Raw genomic sequence first — 12,831 nt, 5'->3', positions numbered from 1 at the left:
CACGGCTCTGCCGACACCCTGACTGTGGGGACTTCATCCTCCAGGACTGTGAGAAGACAGATCTCCGCTGTGAGCCCCCCAGCCTGTGGTGCTTTGTCACGGCAGCATTAGCAAGCCAGTGCCTCCGTCCTGCTCACCACGATATCCCCAGGCTTCCTACAATGCCTGGCCTCCGGCCGGCGCTTGGCAAACAGCTCCTGAGTGAGTAAACGGATCAGTGAGAAGGAGGGCATGCGAATTAGGGTAATCCCCGTCTGGTGCTCCAAACAGCACATCCATACAGTAGGAGCTCAACAACCATCAGCTACTGTCACTGCCTCCCACAGGTCCTTGGGTCCCTCCAGTGCGAGGAGCGCCACTCCAGCCCCAGGCCCTGAACCACGACCCTTCCTCCCTGGGAGGAGACCTCATCTGCTGGCCAGTTCTCTCACTGTCCCCAGTGCCTGCCCAGTGCCCTGGGCACATGCTGGCCTCCCTGTCGCAGGGGCCACCATCCCCTGATGCAGGAGCAGCAGCGTGCAGCAGTGGTTAAGGGTCTGGACTTGGGAGGCTGGGAGGCTGCAGTGCAATCCTGGCTCTGTCCCTCTTAGGCTGTGTTTCCTTGGGCTACTCTCTCAACCTTTCTGAGCCTCATTTGTTCAATGGGCTTCATAACAACAATCCCCCCCATGGTTGTCCTGGGTGTTAAGCGAGGTGAGGATGTATGCTTCCGGCCCCGTGCCTGGCATGGCTACAGTAAGCGCTTGACAGACGCCGCTTTTGCTATCATCAGTGGATCAATTTTGCTATTTCCTATGTATCTTACATGTACTTTTTATTATTAATGACAATTATTGATATAGGATATTATTACTTAATTCTCTGACCTAATACATCCTTTGAGCAGTCCTGCTAATAATTCCTTCTTTTAAAAGAAACCCACTTTACTGAGGCCTGGTGCCATACAAAAGCCATGAACATTAATTACTACAATCTGCTAAGTTTGGAAAGCTTACACTCATGCGGTCACCACCACGATCAAGGCCATAAACTCACGCATCACTTCAAGCTTCCTCCTGCCCCCTTTTAAAATTTATTTTAATTTTTTTTATATACTAATCCCTTCAGAAAGTCTACCCTAAACAGGTTCCATCTCAGCTCACCCAACGAGTCAACTATTTGCTGAGCAGGTCCCACACATCAAGCCTGGGCTGGGGGTGCACAAAAGTGCCCCAGAACCACGCGGCCCATCTCGGAAGTCTCGGAGCCCACGCCTTACCGCAGAGCATGCCGGGAGGCCAGGCAGCAGGTGGCCGGGGAGCCTCCCGTGGACGTGACGCTTAACCCCGAATGCACCCGCGCCTCCGAGTCCTCCTAAATAATGCAGGGAAAGAACAAAGGGACACAAGCAGCATCGACAAGTTACAAGCGGAGACAGCTCGGGGCAGCTGCTCTGGAAGGGGCCCACGGCTGCTTCGACGGTTAAGCAGTCCTCGTGGCAGCCAGCAACCCTCCCCCTGTGCGCCCGGGAGAAGTGAGGACGCGGTTCACACGAGAAACCTGCCCTGTCCACGGCAGCGCTGTCAGCAATGACCAGAAAGTGAGTGAGTGAGCGTGCTCCCCCCGCGTCGCCGCGGAAGCACCCGCAGGGCGACCGCACAGCGGACCTCGCCGCCACCGCGCTGAACGCGGACACAAATGAGCACGCGGCCGGCGGGTCCACGCCCTGAAACGTCCTGGTATGAAAACTCGCAGAGACGGGAAGTAGATCGGGGTTAACGGGACAAAGGGCAGCAAGTGCTACTGGACACACATTTCCGGTCTGCGGGTGAGGACGTTCTGCAACTGCCCGGGGTGGCCGCCACACAGCCCTGCGATCGGATCAGGTCGGCAGGCGGGGTGTGTCCCAATAAAGGAGCTCCATAAACGACATGACAAACCGACACTCACAGACAACGGAATTGACACGTTCGTGCAGCAAATTAAAGTTCAGGTAGATACACAAAAGATTCAGAAATTCGTGGTTCTCCCCTAAATGATAAATGGAAAAAGAGAAGAAAGTACAGGTCATGTGTGACCTATGAACAGAGAGACCTTTAAAGACAATGGATGTTGGGGCGCCTCAGTGGGGTAAGCCTCTGCCGTGGGGTAAGCCTCTGCCTTCAGCTCAGGTCATGATCCCAGCGTCCTAGGATCGAGCCCCACATCGGGGTCCCTGCTTCTCCCTCTCCCAGTGCCCCTGCATGTGTCCCTCTCTCGCTGTGTCTCTTGTTAGGGCCGATTTAATGCCAAAACCTGTTTAACCATTAGGGCCTGCTTAGCCAGAGCGACTCCATATTGCCGTATTGTTAGCCATATTATTGTTTACATCCATGGACTTCATTCCGGGAATAAACACCCCAGTAGTTCCTGGTATTGATTCTGGGAGTAAACGCCTTAGCAACAGAAGCCACGTACCTTGGGTCTGGGTCTGCGGTTATGCCCTATAAAACCAGCCTGTGAGATAGGGACGGGGTCGCTCTCTTCGGAGGCGGCCCTGGCCGGTCAGTCTGACTTCTAATGCTTGGCATAGAATAAAACTTTGCAAAACTTTCACTTTGTCTCAGTCTTGTTCCTTTGATAACGGACCCCAACATCTCTCTCTGTCAAATAAATAAATAAAATCTTTAAAAACATAAATAAAAATCTGAAATGCTTTTGTATTTTAAAAACACAGAATGAAAGAAGAAACAAAGAGCGAGCCTGGGAAGAACAGCTGCTACATCTACTTACGTGTACACACACGCGAGCGTGCACAAGCACACACACGCGAGCGTGCACAAGCACGCTTGAAATTTCCAAACCACTGAGATAATCCACCCACCTGCAGAAATGGCTAACAAACATTTGCTGAAAATAAACCCTCACCAGTACCACAGACAACGCTACTCAGAAAGAGATAGCAGGACACCGTTGGTCACCCATCACGCTCAAGGTCACCACCGTGTGTCACTTATATGCCAAGTGCAGAAGAAATTCTGACAACAGTCCACGCAAGCCTCCCTCCAGCCTGGCGGGAACACACACGGCCACCACCTGTCGGGAAAGTGCTGTCATGGAAGGCTTCAGAAACATCCAACCCAGGATTCCTCCTCAGGGAAGCACACCTAAGAAATCCTATGAAATGCACGAAAGACTTATGCACCAGCCATGTCCCTCCTGATACTGTTCATAACCACGAGTAACAAATAAGTGTCCCATGAAAGAGCCGCGAAGGAAACCAGCTACAGCCCTTAGGTGAAATTTTTATGTAGCCATTAAAATGGATGTCACGGGGAGCTTTTAACCACACAGAGAAATGCTCAGGATGACATATTCAACAACAACAACAAAACAGGATATAAAAACTGCTTAGCCAAGGTGATTCTGCTTTTTGCAAAGCACGTATCCAGGGAAAGACAGACACACAAACACCGAACAGTGCTTATCTCCTGCGGTAAGATCACAGGTCACTCCGATTCTCTTTGCTATGTTCTTCTGGATTTGTCTAAGTTCTTTATAATGATCGTGTATTTCCTTACCTGCCAGGAATCTTCTTTTTTTTTTTTAGTATATGTGCTGCCGAAGCAAGTACACCTGCCAGGAATCTTCTTTAACGACAGGCTATCTATAGCATTGAAAAAATTATTTTTTAGGGGCACGTGGGTGGCTCGATGGATTAAAGCCTCTGCCTTCAGCTCGGGTCGTGGTCCCAGGGTCCTGGGATTGAGCCCCACATCAGGCTCTCTGCTCACTGGGGAGCCAGTTTCCCTTCCTCTCTGCCTATTTGTGATCTCTCTCTCCGTCAAAAATTAAAAAATAAAAAATAAGTTATTTTTTTAAAAAGTCAAACTAGTGATGTTTGTAAAGTTCATGAAGTTTCAAAATAAGAGAAATCCTTATTAATTAAAGTTGAATGGGGAAAAAAATCTCAATATTAAAATGGTAGGGGTACCTGGATGGCTCAGTCGTTAAGCATCTGCCTTGGCTCAGGTCATGATCCCAGGGTCCTGGGATTGAGTCCCGCATCGAGCTCCCTGCTCAGTGGGAAGCCTGCTTCTCCCTCTCCCACTCCCCCTGCTTGTGTTCCCTCTTTCACTGTCTCTCTTTCTCTCTGTGTTAAATAAAAAATCTTAAAAAATAAAATAAAATAAAATGGTAGAACTGGGGCGCCTGGGTGGCTTAGTGGGTTAAGCCTCTGCCTTCAGCTCAGGTCATGATCTCAGGGTCCTGGGATAGAGCCCTGCATCAGGCTCTCTGCTCTGCAGGGAGCCTGCTTCCCCCTCTCCGCCTGCCTCTGTCTACTTGTGATCTCTCTGTCAAATAAATAAATAAAAATTTTTTTAAATGGCAGAACCAATACTTGGTCAATTTTTAAAAAATAATAATCAGAAGGGCGTCTGGGTGGCTCAGTGGGTTAAAGCCTCTGCCTTCAGCTCAGGTCATGATCCCAGGGTCCTGGGATAGAGCCCCACATCAGGCTCTCTGCTCGTGGGGAGCCTGCTTCCCCCTCTCTCTCTGCCTGCCTCTCTGCCTACTTGTGATCTCTGTCTGTCAAATAAATAAATAAAATCTTAAAAAAAAATAATAATAATCGGAGAAAAAAGAAAATAAGCGAATACCCAAATATCCATATGGCTTATCTATGGGGAAAGGGACTATGAGTGAATTATATTGTCTTACTTACAGTTTAACGGTTTTCCCAGTTTTCTAGGAATATCCATGTTATTTTTTTATTATGAAATATTTCTGGCACAAAAGGAAATTTAGAGAAAAATACAACAAGCAACCATACATGTGCCACCCACTAAAGCAGAAGCCTACCAGCGAGAGCCGCAGACACCCCGCTGCCCTACCCAGGGCGGCGTCCTCTGTCTCCAGAGGTAACCGCTGTCCTAAGTGTGCGGGCCTGTTCCAGCCTGTGTGTGGGTGTCCGTAAGCGACATTCACGAGTCTGGTCAGTGTGCGGCCCAGGTCCCTCTGCAGGGGCCTTTTTCACACTTGATGTGGTCTGTTTAACCGCCACTTCCCAGGGGCCCATTTGTCTCCTGAAAGCCCCGAGGACAGAGCCAGTCCCTCCCAAGCTGCCCTGTCCCTCTCGGCTGACCGAAGCCAGTGTCGGGGCAGGCAAGGGGCTGCTGGGCCCGGAAAGGGCAGAGCAGAGGAGGGCAGCACCCCTGCACGCGACCCACCCCCCACAGGGCAGACACAGGCCCCTACAGACTGTGCTGAGCACGTGAGCCCCAGAGGGGAGTTGGGGGCCACAGGGTCATCCCAGGCAGGAGTCCCGCCCTTTGAGCTTGAGCCTCTGGAATGGAGTGTGAGAGGGTGACAGGACTTACCAGGGCCTCGTCAGTCAGCAGCTGGGTGGCCATCCCTCCAGTGCCCAGGGTGACAGGAGTGGGCGGACTGTGGTTAGCAGAGAGAGAGAGGACACAGTGAGAAACCAGGCCTGGCAGACAGGACAGACAGACAGACACATACCCACCAGGAGACAGGCAAGGAGTCTCACACACACACACACACACACACACACACACACACACGTTAATAATAAACTCTAAGCTCTGTGCAAGGCCATGGACAGACATCTCTCTTTTAATCCTCTTAATGCCCCACAGAGTAAGTCCTACTTCTACCCATCCCATTTCACAGATGAGAAAACTGAGGCCCAAGGGATAAGCCACTGGCCCAAGATGACACAGCTGGGAATGGAGATGGGCCGAGTATGTCCAGCTCTAGGTGCTTGCTGCCTCTCAAAAGCACCCCCAGACACCCTCACACCCCCACACCCAGTCCCACAGCTGCTGGGAGCAACAGGACCCTCTGCCTTCTCCCAGCCACCCTGCTCAGGCCCCCTCCCCAGGTCGGAGTGCTGGTCTGAGGCGCCACTCCCCCCCCCCACTGCAGGCGATTCCCCACGTCTCCTGGGGTATCTGTGGGGTTCGGCTAACATACACAGAAGGAACCTGGAGCACAAACTCAACACATAACAGCTATTACTACTGTTGGTCGAGTATGTTCCAAAGAGTGGAATGCAGTCAGCTTTGTTCTGAAGTCTCCTTTCTTATGGCAAAGCCCTGCTCCCATGTGCAGCAGTCACAAAGAATACCCTTTTAAACTAAGTTGATTTAGCGGCACCTAAGTGGCGAAGGCGACAGAGCGTCCAACTCTTGGTTTGGCTCAGGTCGTGATCTCCAGGGTCATGGGATCAGGCCCCTGTAGGGCTCCACACTCAGCATGGAGTCGGCTTAAGACATTCTCACCCTCTCCCTCTTCCCCTTCCACCTGTGCTTGTGTGCTCTCCCTAAAATAAATTAAATCTTTAAAAAAAATAAACTAAGTTGATATAATAAATTTAAAAACCAGTGAGCCAATTTAAAAGCAAAGTAAAATACTAGACAGGTGGCATAGGTTAGCACAAATTCTTAGTTTAAGACATGCTAGTTCAGTCCTGGCTCCACAGTGACCTGCCAGGACTTGCATGCCTCCCATGATGAGGAGCTCACTACCTGAGTTACCAATACCTCTGACTGGAAACAAATTTTCTTTCTGCTATTAAGCCAAAATATGCCTCCCTAAACCTCCCTCAGGATCACTTGTAAAAATGCAGTCCTCTCCTACACAAAAGCCCTTCAGCTACTGTGCCATTTCTCAAAATGCCAGAAATCACCAGGAATGCTTATTATTATTCAGAATATACATCCCGGGGCGCCTGGGTGGCTCAGTGTGTTAAAGCCTCTGCCTTCGGCTCAGGCAGCAGGGAGGCTGCTTCCTCCTCTCTCTCTCTCTCTCTGCCTGTGCTCTACCTACTTGTGATCTCTGTCAAAAAAAAAAAAAAAAAAAAAATCTCAGAATACACATCCCTAGGTCCCTGCCTAGACCTGGTGCACCAAACCCGCTAGGATGGGGGCCAAGAATTGATTTCCAAATGAGTTTCTTAAAGTGTAAGAACCATGAAGACAAAGAAGGGTCTTTTTGATCCCAAAGGGCCCCCCACTTTTACAAGCAGAAAGTTGCGATTTTAAGTCGCACATAAGGACGGGTTGGCAGAAGTCTTTAAACACTAGTTCTCGGCCCGAGGGTGATTTTGGCCCCGGGAGACATTTGGCAATGTCTGGAGACATTCCGCAGGTGCCACAACTTGCAGGAGCTGCTCTGGGCATCTGGTGGGTGGAGACCAAGCGATGCTGCTCCGTACCGCCAAGTACGCCGAGTCCACAGCAAGACACAAGGCGGCCCCACAGCGAAGACTGCCAATAGAGCGAGGCCAAGGAGCCCCAGTATCCACTGCAAACATGTGGGCTCAGGTCTCTTACCACTTCCCATCCACAGACTCCACAGAACCGTGTCTGGCCTGCAGCAAGCCCTCAGTAAAAACGTCCTTCAGCTTAAAAACCCTCCTGTGGCCTCCCGGGGCATTAGAAATCACCCAGGCTTCCCAGCTGCCCATGCGGCCCTCATGGTCTGCGCCTGCTGGCCATCACCCTTCCAGTCTGCTCTCCTCTCCAACACTTGGCCCAGGCACACAGGCCTTCACATCTGCTGCTCCCTCTTCAGGGATGCTCTTCCCATGGCTAGCACCTTCTCACGGTCAGCTTAAGCATCACCTCCTTGGAGAAGTAAGTCCCCCACCCCCAGGCCCCTGAGCTCAAGTGGCAACACCCCCACCCCTTCCACCATCTTCCTATAGCACACATGAATATCAGCAACTGTCTTTTTAAAGAGCCGTTCTCGGGGCGCCTGGGTGGCTCAGTGGGTTAAGCCTCTGCCTTCGGCTCAGGTCATGATCTCAGGGTCCTGGGATTGAGGCCCGCCCCCCCACACCCGTCGCACTGGTCTGCCTGCCTCTCTGCCTACTTGTGATCTCTCTCTCTGCCACATAAATAAAATCTTTTAAAAAATAAAATAAAGAGTTGTTCTCAAGTTCCTTGTCTGTCCTCCCTCCACCAGAAGGCAACTCGTCAGGAAGCAGAGATGATCATGGCACCCAGGACAATGTGTGGCACACAAGAGTCACCCGAACACAGAGAGAAAGAACAGGTGAGCAAACTTCTAGAGCTGGCAAAGACACAAAGAAATGGGCCTTCTCCACACAGTGGGAGGAATGGGAGTCTCTCACCTTTCCAGAAAGCCAGCTGGCAACATACGAACCCCATAACCCAGCAGCCCTGTCTGAGACTCTGCCCACAGCAATAAAAGCTCTGTGTAAAAGGTTACAGAGCAAAAAAGCCATGTTTACTGTAGAACTATTCCTAGAGGCAAAAGGCCAACCAACCCACAAAAAGTCCAGAAATAAAATAAAAAGTACCCATCAGTAAGGGAGAGGCCATATTAGGAAGGATCAGGTCTTCTCTACAAAGGAGGAGTAGTTCTGCACCTACTCACATCCATAACGTCACTAAGTGAGAAACACAAGTTAGGTGAGTTTTACACCTGACTTTAAGTTCTCTGCATAAAGACAAACCAGCACGTGGAAGGCAGGGGCTGCTTCTGTGCAGCATTTCTGAGCCTGGGGAAGACCATGGAATGATGGACTCCAGCTGGTGCCTTGAGGGGACAAAGTAGGAATGAGAAGGAGATGTTACTCATTGTTTTCCTTCATATTCTTTGTTTCGCTGGATGCAGTAATTTCGTATCACTGTTGTAATGTTTGAAAAAAATATCTGACTTTTCAAAAGGTATTCTTTCTGACTGGCAGACTCTGCCTCCTATCCCTGCACTGTGAGGTCAACAACTCCGGCTCTTCAGCTGGACACAAACAGAACCAGAGCCAACTTATCCATGAGGTACAGTGAGCCGAGCGCCCCTAATATCAAAAAAGATTAATGTAATCGAACCCAGATTATGTAAGTCCTTACAGCAGTGGAATCGCAAACTGTAATTTTAAGAACAAATTTATTTTGAGAAAGGAGCCCATGAATTCAGAGTGGCCCTGTAAGGTGACTCGTGCACAGGGCTGGTGACTGTTGGACAGAGTGTGGTCTGAGAGCTGTGCTGTTGCAAAGCCAGTGGCTCCCTCCTTCCTCCTCTTCCTCTGAGGTTTCTGCTATTTCCTTCCTTCCATTGTTTCTAGGGGAGAATCCCATGGGGGAAAATCCTGGAACTTTGTTTCCAAAGAGTTGAAAGGAATAAAGAATTTCATATTTGCCTGGTGGCTAAGCATGGGGGCTCTGGACCCCAGATGCCTGGGTCTTCTTAGTCTCTAAGCTGAGTGACTTGTTCTCTGAGCTCAATTTCCCCATCTGTGAAATGGGGGTGGTTAGGGCTGCAACCTCAGAGCTCCTGGAAAGCCTCTCAAAGACGTAGTCCCGGAAAGTGCCCAGAGCAGCACTCTCAGTGCCCAGTACACATTCTCTGAACAAATACACCCCTGGTCAGCATGGGGTACGGGGCACGACTCCCCTCGAGAAGGCCCTGTGAGCGGAGGCGGGACAGGAAGGAGCACGCCCCCTCGGCCCCACTTGCCGCCTCCCACACTCCCCGACCCGCGGGCTCCCGGCCCCTCCAGAGCCTTCTATGGGCCCCACAAGTCTGCGGGGGCCCCAGGCTGGGCCCACGTGTGCAGCCACAGCCGGCCCTCCACACGCGCGACGGCGAGGGCACACCCGGACGCACTCACACCCAGCGACAGGCACAGACGGACACAGGGGGACAGGTGGGCCTCGGAGGGACACACGCCACACCCAGACACAGGGGCCAGAGGCCGGGACCGGCACAGCTGCGCCCCGGGGCGGCGCCCTCACACACACACACTCGGCCACGCTACTAAGCAGACGCTCGCACGGACGTGGGCAGGCCGGCCCCGGGCTCAGGGGCGCACCCGAGACGCCGAGACGGCGGGCGCGCAGGACGCCGCCCCGCCCCACACTGACTCCACACGGGCCCGACCGCACGGCCCGCGCACACGCGGTCGGGCACACAGAGGCGCCTCCTTTCCGACCCGAGCCGCGTCTCCACAGCCCGCAAACCCTCCTCCGCCCCTCCGCGCCCGCAGTCCGCACGCCCTCACCTGGGCCCGCACGCCCCCTCCGCCGGGCGAGGGTCGGTCCGCGCGGGGACACCCGGGTGGGAGACCCCGCCCCCCTCTCCTTCCGCCCCGCCCCGCCCGGCCCCGCCCGGCCCCGCCCCGTCCGCTGCCGGACTCACCCGCGCGGCTCTGCCAGGACAATGACCCGCGCCCGCGGGGCCCGCCCGGCCGCACTGCGCCTGCGCTGTCGGACGGACTACACTACCCAGAGGCCCGCGCGCCGCCGCCTCCGTTCGGGCCTCCGGCCGGGCGGAGCGGAACGCAGCCGAGACCCGATCGCGCCCTCTCATTTCCTGGAGCTCCCAGCCGCACCGCTACCGACAGGGCCCGGTGGTGGAGGGAAGGGGAGGGAGAGGGCGGGGCGAGAGCAAGGAGGGAATGGGAGGAGGAAGAGAGGGAGGAGAGGACGGGAGAGGGAGGAGGGCAGGAGAGGATGGAGAAGGGCCAGGGAGGGGAAGGGGAGAGGGGGGAGGACTAGGAAGGAGGGGGAGGGGGAAGGGACGCGCAGGGGAAGGGAGGAAGGAGAAGGGAAGAGATGGGAGGAGGAGGGACCTGGAGGAGGGAGGAAGATCTGAGAAGAGGAGGAGAGGTGAGGGGAGAAGAAGGAACACGACCAGGACAGAAGGAGAGAACAAAGAAGGGTTGAGGAGGAAAGATGGGGGAGGAGGAGAAGGAGCAGGGGAGAAGTGGGGAGGGAAAATTCCAGAAAAGGAGGGATCGTAGGGAGGGGCAGAGAAAACCCCTTTTTCTGTGCCATCCTGCAGCCCGGCCTAAAGACCGCACTGAAGGACAATACCGGACAGCTTTCTAGAACCTGATCACGCTGATTCTCCCCGATGCAAAGAAGCAATTGATCATAATAAGAAAAAAAACTGACCCTTCTTACTAGATTTCCTAGGTGCTATCTAATGTACTTGGCATTTTCTGATTTATGAAGTCATTTAATCCTTACAACCAAGCTACTTTTTTTTTTTTTTAAGATTTTCTTTATTTGAAAGAGATAGCATGAGAGGGGAGAAGGTCAGAGGGAGAAGCAGACTCCCCATGGAGCTGGGAGCCCATGAGACTTAATCCCGTGATTCCAGCATCACGACCTGAACGGAAGGCAGTCGCTTAACCAACTGAGCCACCCAGGCGCCTACCAAGCTACTTTCTAGGTAAGGAAAGTGGTGCAGACAAGAGAGGTCTCACAAGAGCAAAGGGGTTGTTGGGGGAGGAACCAGGCCTCCTGAACGGGTCCCTCTTATACCATAAACCTGGAATCTAGGTACAAAAGCATTTACTAAATGAATGACCACGGAAGAATAAAAATCAGCTAACCTCAGGTGGTGACTCATGATTTCTTAATCGGGTATTTTGAGATAAAAGTAGAATCACACGCAGTTGCAAAAAATAAAATGGAAACCATACAGAAAGATCCCCTGTATCCTTCATCTGGTTGCCCCCAAAGGTGACATCCTGCAGTATCAAAATTAGGATACTGATGTGGATATTGTTAAGATACAGAGTATTTCCATCACCACTAGGTTCCCCCATGTGACTCATAACTACACCCACTTTCCTTCCAGACCCCATCCTTTCTTAACCCCATCGCTAACTTGTTCTCTATATCCATAATTTTGTTTTAAAAAATGTTTTACAATAGGCTTTTTTTTTCCCATTAAGCATAATTCTTGAGATTTATCCAAACTGTTACACGTATCAGTTTATTACTTTGTTGCCAGATTCCACCCCATGGTACTGACACCACAATTTGGGTATCACATCTGGGATATTTTCAGTTTGGGGATATTCCAGGTGGGGTTTTTTTTTTTTTCCCCTTTTCTTTCATTGTGGTAAAATCATGTATATTTTGGATATTAACCCTTACCAGATACTTGGTTTGCAAATATTCTCCCATTCCATAGATTACCCTCTCACTGTTGTTTCCTTGTGACAGGTTTTGTGTAAACATAAATCTTTATTTCTCTGTGATAAATGCCCAGGGGTCCAATTTCTAGGTCATATGGTATTTGCATTTTTAATTTTTCCTTGTTTAAACAAACTGCCACGCTGTTTCGAAGAATAGCTGTACCATTTTACGTTCCTACCAGCAATTTACGAGAAAAGAGAGGTTAGGGCACAAACAGCACAGACGGATGACCACATAAAGACACAGAGAGAAGGTGGCCACCTACAAGGTGATCCTTCCAGAGTTCCTAGATCAGGATCCGTGACACCGGCCAACAGGCAGGAGTTTGGTGATGCCGCAGGCAGGTCTGTGGGTCCAGGTGCCGTGCACCTCTGCCCATTCCTTAGGATGTCGTATGCACTCCTAGTTCACGAGTACTGGTTCCATGATGGGGTTCATTTTTGTTTGAATAATCCACAAATTACCCAGCCCAAAAAATGCAGGAGCAGATCAGAGCCAGTTTGTCTGTTGGGGGATGCCCTGAGCATCACAGATGCCAGATTGGGGACGTCCTACTTTCAGGTAGAGAGAGAGGACCTATTGTCAGACAGCATTACCAATATCACAGGCTCTCAGTGCACGTGCCAGGTGTGAAGCTGGTTTTGAGGACACAAGGGATGGAGTGTGGCCCCTCCACTCTATGGGTTGGCCTGACATCCCATTCATGAGGATTCTGTGCCCTATGCCCTCTTAACCCTATGACTTCAACTAGCATAAGACATTTTCAACAATATCATACAAATATCCTTAGTTGAAATTTTTTGCCTTGATGGTGGAAGTTCAAGATCTGAGTTTTAAATTACCCAAAGCAATTAGATACCAGCATCATATACACTCTTTGGACTTAGCAGTC

At 51.5% G+C, this 12,831-nt stretch overlaps 1 protein-coding gene across 1 annotated transcript in view; it reads right to left on the bottom strand.

Annotated features, from left to right (window-relative positions):
- The window catches only part of LOC125088597 (zinc finger protein 470), a 38,249-nt gene that overhangs the window by 9,755 nt on the left and 15,663 nt on the right, over positions 1-12,831 (bottom strand). Inside the window, exons 7-8 of the mRNA XM_047709794.1 lie at positions 10,010-10,341; positions 5,340-5,406 (exon numbers count right to left, since the gene is read on the bottom strand). Of these exons, the coding sequence (XP_047565750.1) occupies positions 5,340-5,406; positions 10,010-10,341 (399 nt within the window). The remainder of the gene's footprint in view (positions 1-5,339; positions 5,407-10,009; positions 10,342-12,831) is intronic.

This window comes from Lutra lutra, chromosome 17, assembly GCF_902655055.1.
Source record: "Lutra lutra chromosome 17, mLutLut1.2, whole genome shotgun sequence".
Classification (NCBI taxonomy): domain Eukaryota; kingdom Metazoa; phylum Chordata; class Mammalia; order Carnivora; family Mustelidae; genus Lutra; species Lutra lutra.
This window is presented reverse-complemented; position numbering and strand designations above follow the sequence as displayed.